The sequence below is a fragment of the Medicago sativa genome, chromosome 2 (assembly GCF_051527215.1).
Source record: "Medicago sativa cultivar Bolivia chromosome 2, Bolivia_mono, whole genome shotgun sequence".
Classification (NCBI taxonomy): Eukaryota; Viridiplantae; Streptophyta; class Magnoliopsida; order Fabales; family Fabaceae; genus Medicago; species Medicago sativa.
In genome coordinates, this window is record NC_140750.1 from 20,738,764 (window position 1) to 20,756,910 (window position 18,147).

Here is an 18,147-nt window from a genome sequence, read left to right on the forward strand (position 1 = left end):
CAATTTTGTAGGGACCAAAAACATAATTAACCCTTTAATTAATTGTAGGATTTTATAATTGAAGTTAATAATCCATAAAATGGTACTGACTAGGTTGGGTTTAGCGAAAAGGGTTGCACTCTCGCAACATGGCAATTTAAGATTCGAATTTTGGTTGAAAGTGGTACACACTTACTAGGAATATGCACATAACACTGATCATTTAGTAACAAATAACAATTCAAATACCTAACGTAACATATCCATGAGGACCATGACTATGTAACAACAACAAACTGCAAAGACTATGCATGCACGCACGTGTAAACATATATTAGTGTTCAATTCCACGATTCAATGACATCCTCTAATCAATTTTAATTATCACTTTACTTAACAATTAAATGCCAAAATTGGCCAGTTACTAATTTTAGCTAATGTTATAATCCAAGTTTAGGAGTTAGGTATTACAATAACACGATTTTTCGTAACAGATTCCCAACTATTTTTCCGTTTGACAAGGTAATTAACATACATTTTGTGGTGAAATTAGTTCTATACATGTGAATATATAGAATCAATGTCACAAATTAAGAACTTATGTAAGAGTTAGCCCTCTTGATAGGGCATTATCGAAATATGGGAGGAACACGTGATAATGGTGGTCGTGACCAAAGTAAAAGGTTTGCACTTGTTGGTGTTTCTTCCCTACTTCTAATAGCTATGGTCGCCACCGTCGCTGATGCACAACAAGGACAACCAAAAAACGTTCAGATGCTATGTGAATCAACACAATATCAACAAACATGTCACCAAAGTCTTGCAAAAGCACCGGCCGAAACGGCTGGAGTGAAAGACCTTATCAAAGCAGCTTTTAGTGCAACATCAGAGGAGTTATTGAAACACATAAACAGTTCATCTCTTATTCAAGAATTAGGACAAGACAAGATGACAAAACAAGCAATGGAAGTTTGCAATGAAGTTTTGGATTATGCTGTTGATGGAATTCATAAATCTGTTGGTGCAGTGGATAAATTTGATATCAATAAGATACATGAATACTCTTATGATCTCAAAGTTTGGTTAACCGGTACACTTTCACATCAACAAACATGTTTGGATGGTTTTGCAAACACGACAACAAAAGCCGGTGAAACAATGGCTAGGGCTTTGAACACTTCTATCCAATTAAGTAGTAATGCTATTGACATGGTTGATGCTGTTTATGATTTAACTAATCCTAAGAGGAGCCTTTTGTCACTTGATAATGGTTATCCTTCATGGGTTAGCGAAGGGCAAAGACGACTTCTTGCCGAAGCAACTGTTAAACCTAATGCTGTTGTGGCTCAAGATGGGAGTGGACAGTTTAAGACATTAACCGATGCTATTAAGACTGTTCCTGCCAATAATGCACAGCCTTTTGTGATTTATGTTAAGGCTGGTGTTTATAATGAGACTGTTAATGTGCCTAAGGATATGGCTTTTGTTACCATCATTGGTGATGGCCCTGCAAAGACCAAATTCACTGGTAGCCTCAATTATGCTGATGGTCTCCTACCTTACAACACTGCAACCTTTGGTAAGTACCAAAGAATTCATACTAATTTTTTTCTTTCAAGTTTTATTACATTTGGAGGTTAGTTAAAGGTGAATCTTGATTAGTCAGTCCTAAAATCGAATACCGAATTTAAAAAAAAAAAAAAAAAATTAACAGTGAATCATTATGATATGTGGTTCACTATGGAGTGTTTAACTAAAAATCAGACAAAATATTCACATTAATTGCCAAAGTTTTATAGAAATAGAAACTCGTATCTTATTCATCATCACGTTTGAGATAGTGACTTGATGGGTGTCAGATCGACAAGAATAGGATAAACAATTGAGTTGATTGATGTTGAGACATAAATATCTGTTTTTGTTTATGTCAAAATTACACCGATCAAGTCATAGTCTTAGACGTTACAAGAAAAACTAAACTTTTACTTTCAATAGTCGACGTCAATATCAAGGTGGTCTGTCATGGACTTTTAAATAAATGTGGGCGATGATAATTTGGATTGCGACATAATGATTCTTTATGTTGCCAAAATCGTAACGCAACATGATTAAGGTCTTATTGTTGGATTTAACCGTGATTCTTCTTGATATCAAAATTGTGATCGCAACCACCATTACTACAAACCCTATTTTATTAATTTGGATATGAATTGCAGGTGTCAATGGTGAAAACTTCATGGCAAAGGATATCAGCATCGAAAACACAGCAGGACCAGAGAAACATCAAGCAGTTGCACTCCGAGTAACAGCAGACAAAGCAATCTTCTACAACTGCCAAATAGACGGTTACCAAGCAACACTCTTTGCCGAATCCCAACGTCAATTCTACCGTGACTGTAGCATATCTGGCACAATTGACATGGTCTACGGTGACGCCTTTGCAGTTTTCCAAAACTGCAAACTTATCGTAAGAAAACCATTAGAAGAACAACAATGTTTCGTAGCAGCCGATGGAAGAACCAAATCCGACAGCTCAAGTGGCTTTGTTTTCCAAAGTTGTCACTTCACAGGTGCACTAAAAGCTAAAAACATAACGTAAAAAATCTAAAATTTAGTGTCACTGTTATTAAAAATAATTTTTCGTTTCTTCGATTTTTTAAACAGGTGAACCAGAAGTAGCAAAGATAGACCCCAAAATAGCTTACCTAGGAAGACCATGGAAGTCATATTCCAAAGTTGTTATTATGGATTCAAACATCGATGACATTTTTGATCCTGAAGGTTACATGCCATGGATGGGAAGTGCTTTTAAAGATACATGTACATTTTATGAGTATAATAATAAAGGTCCTGGTGCTGATACTTCAAAAAGAGTTAAATGGCCTGGTGTTAAGAGTATATCTTCAACTGAAGCAGCTGCTTTTTATCCCGGTAAATTCTTTGAGATTGCGAATGCAACCGATCGTGATACTTGGATCGTGAAGTCTGGAGTTCCTTATTCACTTGCTGCTTTGGATGCTACAAGTAACCAAGGGGCTACTCCAGGTCAGGGAACTGGAGCTGGAGCCGGAGCAGGAGCAGGCGCTGGAGCTGAAGCTCCTGCTGCAGCCGAAGGTCCAGCTGCAGCTGGAAAGAGTAGTGGTTTGGTTAACAAAGGTAAAGTTAAGGATAATACTCATAACTTTGGTCAATAACACATTGAGTACTCTTACATAACTAATCAATGAATCAATTAATTTAGATATTTATATGGAGATATGTTATTTGAACAACCATTTTTTAAACAACTTATAGTACAACTAAAGATATGCAGAGAAATGTAGGTATTAGCACGAAAAACAAAGCAATAGAGAGAAAGTAAAAACACAATGTGAGTATGAGATAAAGAGTTGTTACGACGTAGTGGTACAAATTTAATTTCTCTTTATATGTTGTTGAGAATGGTGGAAATAAGTCAAGTCACTCGAGAGGGGCTTATGATCTGGCCCATTGAAAATTCAACTCGACCTTACTCGTTTATTATAAAGATTAGGTTCAGACTCTTTAAAAGGTCTATGATCACTTGGTGCTTATGATATGGTGATTAAATTTGAAGATTTCATATAAACCCTCCAAACGATAAATGATAAATTAATGCTTTTGATCCATGAATTTCCTTCATCACCCAAATGATATTTTCTTGTAACAGGTAATATTTGGCTTCAAGTGATTCTTTCGGTTGGGATACTTTCAATATCATCTTCATTCCACTTCTCACGGTAGCTGCATTGAAGATTTTCATGTAGGAGACTGGTTATTGAAGAAAACCAGGAAGTAATTGTGCAAATAAAAAAGACAGTAATACTGCATCAATCAATTGAATCATGGACACCTCATTGTTTAAACCATTGTCATGAGAGGGGCTTGTAAAATTAATAGTTGAGTAAATGAAGACTTGTAAATGTTTCTTGTTCATCCTGTGAATTTTCAAGCACATGTGTGAGCTTCATTTCTATTGTGCAAATAAAATCTGATCAGTTTATATTTGTTTAACAATTCTATTCTGCACTTGTACTCCCAACGCTTGTATGTTGGTACATATTTTGAATTAGGATTTTGGGTGTCATACTGCTCGCCTATTTTAACATTCTTTTGGGTCTTTCAACTAAGCTTTCATTAGTCTATTTGATCCTCTGCTAATTTTTAACCTAAAATGTCTAAGGTGAACTGATGACGGTTATAAGTTGTTTTAGTCGAGTTTATGTGAATAATTCAATGGATGAGCATGGGAGAGTAAGTGAATAATTCAATGGATGAGCATGGGAGAGTAAATCGAAGCACAACCCTGTGATTGTGCTATGCTCTTACAAGACTAATCAAGTGAATTTGTTGGGGTATAATCGGCACAAACGTTTTGGTGTGGAGAAATGGGACAAGTGATGAAGAATTGATGAAAGGACAACTACTGCCCCATGCACGATGCGTGCTACGAGCTGTGCATCGCGCATCCATGAAGGAAGATCAAGTGTACTATTACTCGTAGATATGTGATGCGTGCATTGAGCTGTGCATCGTACAACTTTAAAAAAAAAAAAGTATTAAAGGTGTTCAATCACTGCCTCGTGCACGATGCCCACAAGGCTATTCGCATAAATATATTTGCAATGTTAATATATTTAACCATTTGTTTTTTGTAAAAAAAAGGAACCATTATGGAATCTAATGATGAACTATCAATAACTATTTTTATTTTACTTTTCTTCATTTTCTTTACTCCTTTTCTTCATCTTCATAAACATTCATCAAACTTACCTAAAAAGAAAGAAAAAACACAGTAACAAAAGAGATAAAAAAAAAAACAAGGGTTAATTATGTTTTTGGTCCCTACAAAATTGCGACCTTGTAAGTTTAGTCCTTACTTAATTTTAATAGCATTTTTAATCCCTACAAAAAATTCCTGCACTCAATATTAGTCCTTACTCAATCCAAATTTGTTTAATTTATGCTTAAACTCTTAAGTTTTTCAACAATTTTTTACAGGCGTGTTAAGAACGTTATTAAAAGGTCCTCCGAAAAAAATATCGCAAAAAATTGATTTATACGTCCATATTTTTGTTACTTATATCTTAAACTTTTGTTGTTTTAAAAAATTCATATTTAATTTATTTCATGTTAAAAAATTATAGATTTTAGTAAATGAACCTTTCATAGTGTTCTAAACTTGTATAAAAAGAATCGTTAAAAAATTTAAGAGTTTAAGGATAATTAAACAAAATTTATTTTAGTAGGGACTAAAATTATAAGTAAATTTTTTTTTTAGGGATTAAAAAAGCTATTAAAATTAAGTAAGGACTAAACTTAGAAGGTCGTCATTTTATAGGGACCAAAAACATATTTAACCCAAAAAACAATAATCATCAAAACCAACTCATTTCTTAAAGGAAATTAAGGCTGTGTTTGGTAACACAAATAAGCTAGTTTATAGCTTGTTGGACTAGCTTATAAGCTTGTTTTGATAGAATGTGATGTGTTTGGTAAAAAGCTTTTCTCACTAGCTTATAGCGTTTTTTAAAAAGCTAATCCAAGTAGCTTTTTAGCTTATAGCTTGTAGCTTTTTATACTTTCTTCCAATTTTAACCTTTCTTGATTTTATTTTATTTTTTTATAATAAAAATAACTACCCATGTTCTCATGGGCAACCCACGTTTACCATTTTGTCGTAGAGACTTTGAATGTCACGTCAGACTTTTGTCTTCTTCTGAAGTTGTCTCTATCAGACTCGGATAGTACTACTTGTCTTCTTCTGATCACATGCAGATATAAACAAAACTTCTAGGACAAAAGGAATGAATGGATAATTCCAGTTGCATCAAAGAAATTTAAATTTTCCCATCAACGGCATTATCTATATCAAGTAATATTCCAACATTCTTGATGAAAGCTTCTCAAAGCCTCAAATTATGTGTTGGCACATTCTCAAGGTCTCTATTTTTCTTACCTATATAAGGAGCCGAAGACTTGAAGAAAAAAACAACATTCCGCAATTTTAAATTGTGCCTTACTCTGTCAAATTTAAAACCGCATAATTACTTAAGAATTTTTTACTAAGTTCATATCTTAGAAATTCTAAGTTTTAATAGTCTACTCTATTTTGTAATAGTTTACACCTCTGATTGTATATCAAGTGTAAAAAATAATATTTTATTTGATTAAGTTAGATTGTAGAAGTCTCTTTTAATTGTGATTGAGCATTTAGAAGTCTCTTGTTTGTGTGTTTAAGCATTAGTTGCTAGTGTGCTGGAGCACTTGTAATCTTTAGTGATTATAGTGAAAATCCCTTGGAAATCTAAGAGGACTATACTACTTCTGGTTTGTGGGTGGAACCAGCATAATTGTTGTGTTTTCTTTCACTCTCTTTATCTTTGTGTTTGTGTTTAATCTGTTGCATAATCATTTTCTGACCCAGACTCTAATCAGTAAACATTAAGAATAAGTTTAAAAAAAAACCAACACAATTCAACCCCCTCCCCCTCTTGTGTTTTTCTTACCTTCAAAGTTTTTTGTTAAAAAAATATTTTTAAAAACCTCGTCAAATTTTATTCCTCAAACCTCTTAATATATTGGGCCGACTCTATATACAGTGATAAAAGATAGTGATTTATGTACATAGTACTTTATTGATAAGGCTCAACTAAACTAACTAATTGAGTAAGTAGCTCTAACCAATTCCGAATTGCCTAACTAACACTAACAGAATTGATTTCCAGTAACACAAACATTTTCAAGCATATAATAACAATGGTCATTTTTTTTTAGGGAATAACATTGGTCATTTTGCCAGTTACAAAATAATAATCAATTAAGTTAATATATCCATGTAATAACAAAACAAAAACAAACAAAACAAAACTGCAAAGGCTAAGCATGCACGCACGTGGAAACTATTTTTTTTTTATGAAATAAATTGATGATTATTATTAATTCAAAGTGTTAATACAAGGACAACCAACAAATATCAGTGTTAAGTCCATGATTCAAGGACATCCTCTAATCTAAGCCAAAATTGGTCAATTACTAAACTTCAGGTAATGTTTTAATCCAAGTTTAGGAGTTAAAACAAAGGGTTCCCCAACTATTTTTCCGTTTCACAAGGGAACATGTATTTTTTATAGCTACAAGTAATTCAATGCATATGTATTTATAGAACCAATCTCACACAATTGAAATCAAAAACATAGCCCTCCCTACCGGGCAATTGAAAAACACTGCCCAGAAAAAAGGGCTATAAGAAAAAAAAAATACTATATAGTTTATAGAAAAATTAATTGTTTTTTATAAAATATGGGAGGAAATGACAATAATGGTGGCCAAGGCCAAGGGAAAAAGTATGCACTTCTTGGTGTATCTTGCATACTTCTTGTGGCTATGGTAGGTGCCGTCGCAGTTAGTTTAACAAAGGGTGGCGATGGAGACCGAGGGCAAGAAGGAAAAATCTCCAACTCACAAAAAAATGTTGATATGCTATGTCAATCAACAGAATACAAAGAAACATGTCACAAAAGTCTTGAAAACGCGTCATCAACCGACACGAAAGAGCTTATCAAAGCAGCTTTCAGTGCAACAGCAGAGGAATTACGGAAACACATAAACAATTCAGCACTTTATCAAGAATTGGCAAAAGACAGCATGACAAAACAAGCAATGGAAATTTGCAATGAAGTTTTGGATTATGCTGTTGATGGAATTCATAAATCTGTTGGTACATTGGACCAATTTGATTTCCATAGGTTAAGTGAATATGCTTTTGATCTCAAGGTTTGGTTAACTGGTACACTTTCTCATCAACAAACATGCTTAGATGGTTTTGCAAATACAACAACAAAAGCCGGTGAAACAATGACTAAGGTTTTGAAAACTTCTATGGAATTAAGTAGTAATGCCATTGACATGATGGATGCTGTTTCGCGCATACTTAAGGGTTTCGATACATCCCAATATAGTGTTAGTAGGAGGCTTTTATCTGATGATGGTATTCCTTCATGGGTTAATGACGGGCATAGACGTCTTCTTGCTGGTGGAAATGTTCAACCAAATGCCGTTGTGGCTCAAGATGGGAGTGGACAATTTAAGACATTAACCGATGCTCTTAAGACTGTTCCTCCTAAAAATGCAGTACCTTTTGTGATTCATGTTAAGGCTGGTGTTTATAAAGAGACTGTTAATGTTGCTAAGGAAATGAATTATGTTACTGTCATTGGTGATGGTCCTACCAAGACCAAATTCACTGGTAGCCTCAACTATGCTGATGGTATCAACACTTACAATACTGCAACGTTCGGTAAGTTCTAAAGAATTCACGCAAAAATGTTTTTTGCCTTCATTTTTATAGGAACTCCCTTATATTTGAAGACCTAGTTGTTTTTTTAGCGGAAAATATTATTATTGTTAGTATTATGTTGGGAGCAATGATCGAACCTTCAACCTCATTATGGCTTCGCTCTTTAACTTTCTCATCTCAACCTCTAAGTCAATGTTATATCCGCTAATACACATCTTAATTACAATACTTATACTATAGGTTTATTTGATTAATTTGTTCATGCATCATAGGTGTTAATGGTGCAAACTTCATGGCAAAGGATATCGGCTTCGAGAACACAGCAGGAACGAGCAAACACCAAGCGGTTGCCCTCAGAGTAACAGCAGATCAAGCAATATTCTACAACTGTCAAATGGACGGTTTCCAAGACACACTCTACGTCCAATCCCAACGCCAATTCTACCGTGACTGCAGCATCTCTGGCACAATCGACTTTGTTTTTGGCGACGCCTTCGGAGTTTTCCAAAATTGCAAACTAGTTTGTAGATTACCAGCAAAAGGCCAACAATGTCTAGTAACCGCAGGTGGACGAGAAAAACAAAACAGTGCAAGTGCTCTCGTTTTCCAAAGCTCTCACTTCACAGGTGAACCGGAATTGAACCAAAAAAAATATATTAAAATTAAAATTTTATTGTCATCGTTATTAATAATAATTTCTTCTTCTCGTATTTTCAAAACAGGTGAACCAGCGCTAACATCGGTAACACCCAAAGTATCTTACCTAGGAAGACCATGGAAGCAATATTCCAAAGTTGTGATAATGGACTCAACCATTGATGCTATTTTTGTCCCTGAAGGTTACATGCCATGGATGGGAAGTGCTTTTAAGGAAACATGTACTTATTATGAGTACAATAATAAAGGTCCTGGTGCTGACACAAATTTAAGAGTTAAATGGCATGGTGTTAAGGTTTTAACTTCAAATGTAGCAGCTGAATATTACCCTGGTAAATTCTTTGAGATTGTTAATGCAACTGCACGTGATACTTGGATTGTAAAGTCTGGTGTTCCTTATTCACTTGGACCTATGTAATCCAGTTTTTTCTGCGGTCATGGATTTGGATCAAAGTTAAAGTTTAGTATTCATAACTTTGTTCAACAACACCATGATGTATACATGAGATTTTCTCTCTTATATAATTAACTAATCAATTAATTAATTTTTTGTGTTTTTTTGTTGAATTACTTTTATGTGTTGGTGATGATTTGATATTGTACTGTGTGTTGTTTAATTTTTTATTTTTTTGACGCAATGTTTGTTTAATTAGAAATGGGAAAATAATTTGCTCAAAAAAAAAAGGGGGAAAATAAGATGCAAAATAAATTATTTAACTAACTCCCTAAAAAAATTATTAAACTAACCTAATTTAACTAATCCACACTTAAACTAAAATGAGGGTTATTGGTAATTTTAATGTTGTCGATTTCCCCTCTTTTGCAATCAGTTTCGCTACAACACCAGCTGCTCTAGCTAATTGTTCACCCTATTGTTTAAAAAACAAATTATTGTTTCAATATAAGATAAATTTCCTATTTTATTTCACAAAATATTCTTTGTTTGATTTCTTTTTAATATTTACAACAAACAACGTTTTTAATCTTTTTTTTCTTCCCTCCTCCACACTCTCACGATATATCTATCTATCTATCCATCCCCATCTCTATCTCTCTCTAATCTATCTCTCCATTTTTTCTCTTTATCTCTCACATTCCATTTTCTTCCACTATTTAAAAATACTCAATTTAGTACCGGCCAAATACTGAATTGAGTAATTAGTAATACTACCTTTTGTCATTACTCTAACCAATATGTTGAGGATTCGATGAGAAAACTCACACCAATAACAACTTGATGTGTGGAGTAAGGGATAATTAAGCAACCAAAAATCAAAGTGTGTGGAACAATTAACACAAGCCAAAAGTAGAAAACAACAGCGAAAGAAAAGGAAGAGAGAACACAAAGAATTTGTTGACCCAGTTCGGTCCAAATTGACCTAGTCTGGGGGAGAGAGCAGCCCTCCGTTCCACTATATGATGAGTAGCGTTACAAAGAGATGGATTACAAGAATAAGTCTCCCGCCTAATTCTACCCAAATCCCAGCCTCTTCCCGTAACCAAGAGACTCAATCCTAATAGTGTTTCCCAAGGTGAATCAACCCACAAACCCTAGTTTTGTTGTTGCCTTTCTAAACCCTTGTTTCAGCCCCTCTATCTCTCTCAAAATAGTCTGATACAAGGTCTATATTTATAGTAAAAGTTTTGCTTAAAAATTGGAACAAATCTGCACCAGAAAATACGTTTCTGTTATTCGCTGCCAGCACACCGTCGTGCCACGTTGCGACCCCATCGTGGCACGAAAAATCCAGTGACTTGCCTCACAAAATTCTTCAACCATCGTGGCACGTTGCTTCTCCATCGTGGCACGTTGCTTCTGCAGAATCCTGATTTTAAGTTAACTCTCACACAATACCAATCAAATGCTAATATTAATTAAGGTTTAGAAGGAGTTAAAACAAAGATACAATTTTTAGCATATATTTTCATCAAATGTCTGCCCAATATATAATTCACACTAACAAATTCTATATATAGGTTATCACATTGATGCTCACACCAATGTTTAATCTTTGCAAGTACATTAATTTGAATAACAACTTAACATTTGATTTTAGTTTCTCAATTTACCTTTTCCTTCATTCTTCTAATGTAAGACCCAATTTCGTGGTTTCTCATCAACAACCCCCCTCTTGGTCTTAACAAGATTTTAACATACAATCTAATCCCTAAAGTAAAAAATCAAACTTAATTGAAAAAACTCGCATAGTGATTGGGATGAATGATTAAAAATTTGAGTAGATTTGTGTGTAGCTACGTGGCACCTCTAAAAAATCTCATCACCATCTTTTTAAAATTTGCCACTTTTATATTCTAACTAGTTACAAACCCGTGCTTCGCACGGGTTGAGATAACGTATCTTGTAAAAAAATTGTTCCGAAGGAAAAATGAGCAAATTAATGAATATTGCACAAACATTATAAATCTTTATCAAAATATTGATGAGCAGCCTCGAACCTGACCAATTGTTACATATATTTGGGTTGTCATTGACTACAAAATGGAAGCAAAGAATTCAAGGTAAATAGATGGTAAATGATAAAGCTACAGAGTATTTTTCTCCTAGTGTTACATCAACCATATTCTCACTGCATAAGGAAAGACATCTTTCAGGTCATTATCAAACTTATACAAAATCCTACCATCTAATGCTGACAAATTAGAAAATAATATCTTTTATCTTTCAACACAATGTTCGTACACGGTTTCTTTCCAATCCCAATTGACGTTGTCTTGACAATCTCATGAAGAAGCCCGATGATTTCTTAAAAAAAAAATTACATTTATAAGAACATTATAATCAGAGAAAACACACAAATAAATTAAACACATGGCTATACCATATAAAACGTCAGTTTTGAATTTTCCATCTTGAATTTCCTTAAATGACTTAAAGCGAAACTCATGAGTAAGAACATTAGTTAACTTGTCATCCTTCTGCACCTTTGTTCCAGAACCAAAAACAACCTTAAAGGGATTAAATGCAATGTCATTATCAAACACATGAAAATTATACAAAGCATAAGTCTTTTTTTCCTCGTTCACCCTAAATCTGAGAAAGAAACCAAAAAATATAAATAAATCAAAATGTACACTAATAAGTAACATTGATAAATCATAAAGGAAATTACAACAAATTTTAACTAACTCATCTAACCTTTGCATCACAAATAATGAGCTTCGTATGTTGATTCTCATTACTACCGGTCACAATCCAAGAATCCGGCACTCCAAATCCTATTTTCCAAATGTCCAAATCATTTTTGAGATCCTTAATGTAGTTATAATCCCTTGACATTGAAAGCCATATATAGAAATACAATAATACATCATTTAATTTTATTCCCTTTGTTCATTAAATGCACAAATTTCTGTATCATCAACTTTATGGACCTCAATGATATGACCAAAACAAATTTACACCAATCAACTTTCGTACGACTCAATGATATAATAGGAAAGAATAAACCAAATATAAAAACTGTTACAACTTTAGGATTACTCACAAAAACTAAAATAACCCACATGCATCAATTTATTTCAACTACAGTACCAGAAGCTAAAATAACAATTGTGTCAAAACATTACCATGAGCTAAAATTCAATCATCATGACCTCTACTATACTCTACATAACAAAGGAATATTTTTCTACAGCCATGCAACATAACAATTTCTGGTACATAATCCACTAACAATTTAAAAAAAAAAAAACCTTAAAATGCAGAATCGTGAAAAAAGAAAGAAAACCACCTATGATGAAGCAAAAACTAAAACAGTGTCGAAAAATGAACCCCTCAAGCCATAAAATCAGTCAACTTAAGTCATGCATGGTCTCAGAACCATGAAAAAAGGAAGAAAATGACCTCATATGAGCTGAACTTAGATACCATTTGACCAAGGTTTTTTATGGTCTGAAAGTTACTTCAAAACAAAGTTAAAATACAAGTCTTTAAGAAAGAAGTTAAAGTTGTTTGGTTTCTTTGTTTTTCAGTTTTAAAGCTATTTTTAAGTTAAATGTTTGGCAAAATATTGTACAAACTTTGAATTTTTTTTTACGGTGTCCGGGGTTCGAACCTCTGGCATATATTGATGCATTGATCCTATCAACTGAGCTAAGCTCATGAGGACAAAACTTTGAATTTATTATGAATTAACATAATAAATAAAAAAATGTTTAAAATATTTTCTGAAGGCTAAAAAAGTTAAAAAATAAAAGATATTTTTTTTTCAAATACTATATTTACTCAAGAACGTTTATTTTGTGTAACATGAATACAAATTTGTATCATCATATATATAAATGACTTGTTAAATATTTGAAAGGGAGAAATAATTTATGGAGCCTGAAATAATAACATAAATAATATCAAAATAGTTGGTTTTTTCTATTTCAATTATACTCTATAACAAATTTCGTTATAAGAATACCATATTTTTGGTGTCTTTCAAAAAGATAAGAATTTATATTATATGATATTATATTTGTTACATTGTTGGTGTCATGGAAACAGATATGTTTAGTTTTTTTAAAATAAGAAAAAGATATGCATAGTTTGTTACGATATAAGGGTGCAATATATATATATATATATATATATATATATATATATATATATATAAGTATAATTTTTTTAGGCATCTATACCTTTTTTGAAGAAAAGACTTCTAAAATTTTACTTTTAATTAAAATCATAATTTTATAAAAATAATCATACGCATTATGCAACGCCAAAAAAAATTATACGCATTACCGTAACAAAAAAACAGACACACATAAAGTATTGCTCTAAACGCTAATGTGTGTGTGTATATTTACGACGTTGAAGAAAGAAAATAAAAATATTTGGTATCATTAAATGACAGCGTGATAAAAAGATAATAAAATTCCTTTGAAAAAAAAGGTAATAAAATTAAATGGAACCGCCTTAAAAAAAATTAAATGAAACGGTCAAAAAAAATTAAATGGAAGAAAAAAAACATATTGAAATATAATATTAAAAAAATAATAGAAAAGGTTCTCAACGTGAATTGAAGAGAGATTGTTTGTAAAATAAATTGTCGAGAAGTAGTTTTTTGAAGTACCATTCAACAACTTTTGGCCAAAGCTCATTCCATTCTATTTTATGCATTAAAAAAAAGCATCTTTTCTAGTAAATACTTAATTGATATTGTATTAGGTCTAACTTCTCCTTAAAAATGTAGAGAAGTTAAAAAAAAATCAGGTCAAACGGTATCTTAATCTCCCACAACAGCAGTTTAGAAACAACTGAATTTGGGAGAAAAAAATTGGAAAATAGTTAAAAATAAAAAAATTGGAAATTAGTTAAAAGCTCTTAAAAATATAAAAATTGAAAAATATTTAAAAAAATTGGTGAGGTAGCACTCAACCAAGCAACACTAAAAAAAATTATATGCATTAGCGTAACAAAAAAACATACGGACGAGCATAAAATATTACTCTAACGTTAATGTGTTGTATATATTCGCGAGGTTGAAGAAAGGAAATAAAAATATTTGGTATCATTAAATGACAGTGTGAATAAAAATATTTGGGAGGTTGTGATAATTAAACGATATTGAAATTAAATGGAACCTCCTTAAAAAATTAAATAGAACAGTTCAAAAAAATAAAATAAAATAAAGTTAAATGGAAGAAAAAACATATTGAAATATAATATTAAAAAATAAAAGAAAAGGTTCCCAACGTGGGTTGAAAAGAGGTGTTTGTGAAATAAATTGTCGAGAAGTAGTTTTTTAAAGTAACATTCAACAACTTTTGGCCAAAACTCATTTCATTCAATTTTATGCATTAAAAAAAAGTACTTTTTTTAGTAAGTACTTAATTGATATTGTGGTTGGCCTAACTTCTTCTTAATAATGTAGAGAAGTTGGAAAATAGTTAAAAGTTATTAAAAATATAAAAATTAGAAAATAATTAAAAAAAAGGGTGAGGGGCAAAAATGGAAATTCACACGGCATGGTGAGGTGGCACTCACCCAAAACCATGAATTTGAAAATTACAAAATTGCCCCTCATAGGGGCAAAAATGGAAAATCATATGGCATCAAATTTAATAAATAGTATATAGATATAGATTCTTTCAAATACACGAGTTATATGACCTCCACTATATGAATTTAATATTGAATGATACTAACTCCAAAAAAAATAGTGATATAGCTCCTCATTTTGCTAATAGATAAATGTGGCAGCTCTATATTGTTTGAAACTATCCAATAATATTTGGATTATATTGTTCGAAATAGTTTAAAATTATGGTAAAACTTGTAATTTATAAGGTGGGGAACAATTCAAATTAAATAATTCGAACCAGTCTAGTACAGGATTTCATGTGGTTCACATTACTCATACAATTTATATGGTCTACGACGCACAAAAATTCTATAAACTAGTGTGTTTGTTTTCGTTTGTTGTAATCACACCACATAATCATGGACACTTCGATCATTGATTTGAACATCAAACTAGTTGTAGTTTGCTACAACGGGGAAAACCCCATCTTTTTAGGGTTTGGATTGATGTCACGTTGTGAAAGAAAACCCCAGCTGGGCCAAATCTATGTTAACTCAACCACAAAGACACAAGGATAGTGTGAACTCAAGAGATGAAACTCAAGTTGGAAGAGATGAAACCATATTTTGCAGGGACCTTTTTCTACAATTTTTTTTACAGGGACTAAAATCAAAACGAGACATATTTTCAGGGACTAAAACCATATTTTAGCCTTTTATAATATCATGGTCACTGCTGCCCATTCATATGATCCCTGAATTTGCTTTACTATTTTTGTTGGGATCATATGATGGGCTATATAAAGACCTTTGATATAAAGTACAAGGCCATTTTTTGGATTTCATCATGGTTTTGATCATATAATCCAAAAATCTCTCTATAAGAGTGCAAATTATATAATATAAGCAAAATGTATTTTGGAAAAAAATATAAGACGTGTGAGAAACGCATAGGATGAGAAAAGTATTAGTCATATATATATTTGATATTCAGTTGTCATACTAGTAATTGTCTTGGGTCAACACCAATTCTTCTTTTAATTCATGTGCCCCTATTAACTTGAGCACTAAACCACATTTCTATTTATCTCATTCTCTTTAGCCTTATAATCATGCCACACTAATTGACAAATAATAATACACTACTTGACTCAATAAATCTAAAACGACAATATATTCAAAATGCCTCTAAATTAAATACTAAATTAATATAAATGGACTAAAAGCTTAATTAAAAATACTTTAAAAATATTGTATGATTGATTGTCATATATATTGAATAAAAAAAAAAGATTGTCATATATATTGAAACATGGGCGGTTTCAAGGCCCAGCTAACTTGGGGAGTTGCCCGGGCTCTGGCCCAAAACTTTTGTAATTTCTTGTGTAAATTCCTCTGAATTTCTTATATAAACCCTGTAGACCAAGATTTTCGGGTGTCAAGCCATTGATTGGACTTGAACCTTCAATCTACCGGACTTGCTCGATTTTATTCTTGGGAAGGGAAAAATGAGATTGAAAAACCCTTTTTGGATCCGGGGGTCGGTTACGATTCGGGAAGGTGTTAGGCACCCGCGTCGTCCACGGTACTCCGTGGGAACCTCTTTCTAACTTTATTTTTATTTGAAAATTTATTGTTTAAAGTTGAAGTGAAAGAAGGGAGGGAGAAGAAGTTGGAGTTTTGATTATTTTTATTTGATCGATTTGGAAGGAATAAAACCTTGCCTACGTACCCTTAAGAGGTATCAAAACCATCGTAGTTCACTCTCAAAAATATTTTTGTGGGTTAGGTTGATTTTAATTTGATTTTGAAAATGGTTTTAAGAAGGGTTGCGAGACCTCAAGGTATAGAAGAATAAAATAGAAGTGAGGTTGTTTCATTTTATTTGAGAAATTTAGTCTAAGTTTAACTAAAGTTCATTTAGGAATTTGATTAAGAAAATAAAGGAAAAATCTCTTGGATTTGGATCCAAGGTTTATTAAGAAAATAATTTGACTTTTGCTTATTTGATTTTTTGAGATAAAAAGGTTTTACTAAACTAACGGTAAACTAACGTAACGATGCGAATAATAAAGCAAGCGTAAAGCAACGAATAAAATGGTGAAGTGTTGGTGCTTGTGTCGGTGTGTGCAATTACTACGCTATTACATACCATCCTAGATCCATTCTAAGAGAAATAAATATGCATGAAAAATAAATTACATCAATGCCTAAAATGCACACTAAATATCATAGAATTTAAACCAATTAAAATACTAAAGTAAGATACGCAATGCAAGAAAATAAGCACATATGCTAAACAAAGCAAGACTAAATGAAGTATGCATATAATGATTTTTTCTAAGGAAAATAAAGCCACTAATCATGAGATAAAAATTAAACATAGATGAAAATGCATGATATGAGAAAAAGACTTTTGAATTAAGATGCAAGAAAATATAACTAAAGTTAAACAAAATACATGATAAACGATGCATGATATAAAAAATGGTTTTGAATTAAAATGTATGAAAAGCATAACGAAAATTTAAACAAATCATATGATCATGTAGCGTGCAATATAAAAAATACTTTGAACAAAGAAACAAATGCATGAAGTCACGGTTAAAAATTTTAAAAAAATGATTGAATTAAAAATGCATGAAACAATATTATATGAGTTAAAAAGATGCATGTTATAAGGATTAAAGTATTTTTTTTCAAAAAAGAAATGCATGAGGCATAGTGCAAAAATATATGAGTTTAAAAGACATAGTTTTAAATTTTAAAAGAAGGACTAAAATGTAAATAAGGCATAAATAAAGGATTAAAATGCAAACAAAGCAACTTGGCTCAGCCTGGATTAATTTGGACCGTCTGATGAATCAGAGGGTCTAGATTAAATAACCAGCAAATTCATCATAGCCACACAAATCAAATATCACAAGGGTTTAAAACAAGCAGCACAGGGACCGTCAGATTTACAATCTGACGGTTTAAAAAAAATGGTGTATCAAAAAACCAGTGTGAACAAGCACTTACACTACTCAAAAGAGGGATTAACAACAGCCGTTAGATCAATGATCCAACGGCTTACAAGGGAGGTGCACCATAAGCTGCTAGACGCGCACACAGAGGATTAAGTGGAGGTATATAAACACATTAACACACAGAAGCTCAT

General features: G+C 32.3%; 2 protein-coding genes across 2 annotated transcripts; both read left to right on the forward strand.

The window, feature by feature from the left end:
* The first annotated feature begins 542 nt into the window (after window positions 1–542).
* Window positions 543–4,084, forward strand: LOC146945385 (pectinesterase/pectinesterase inhibitor-like). The gene is made up of 4 exons (XM_085743724.1): window positions 543–1,558; window positions 2,196–2,549; window positions 2,644–3,135; window positions 3,668–4,084. Exons 1-4 carry the CDS (start codon window positions 619–621, stop codon window positions 3,739–3,741), a joined length of 1,860 nt encoding a protein of 619 aa, XP_085599850.1. The 5' UTR covers window positions 543–618; the 3' UTR covers window positions 3,742–4,084.
* Window positions 4,085–7,186: 3,102 nt separating this feature from the next.
* On the forward strand, window positions 7,187–9,498 carry LOC146945386 (pectinesterase/pectinesterase inhibitor). The gene is made up of 3 exons (XM_085743725.1): window positions 7,187–8,296; window positions 8,569–8,922; window positions 9,019–9,498. The coding sequence occupies exons 1-3, from the start codon at window positions 7,300–7,302 to the stop codon at window positions 9,369–9,371; spliced, it is 1,704 nt and encodes a 567-aa protein (XP_085599851.1). The 5' UTR covers window positions 7,187–7,299; the 3' UTR covers window positions 9,372–9,498.
* The last annotated feature ends 8,649 nt before the right edge of the window (window positions 9,499–18,147 follow it).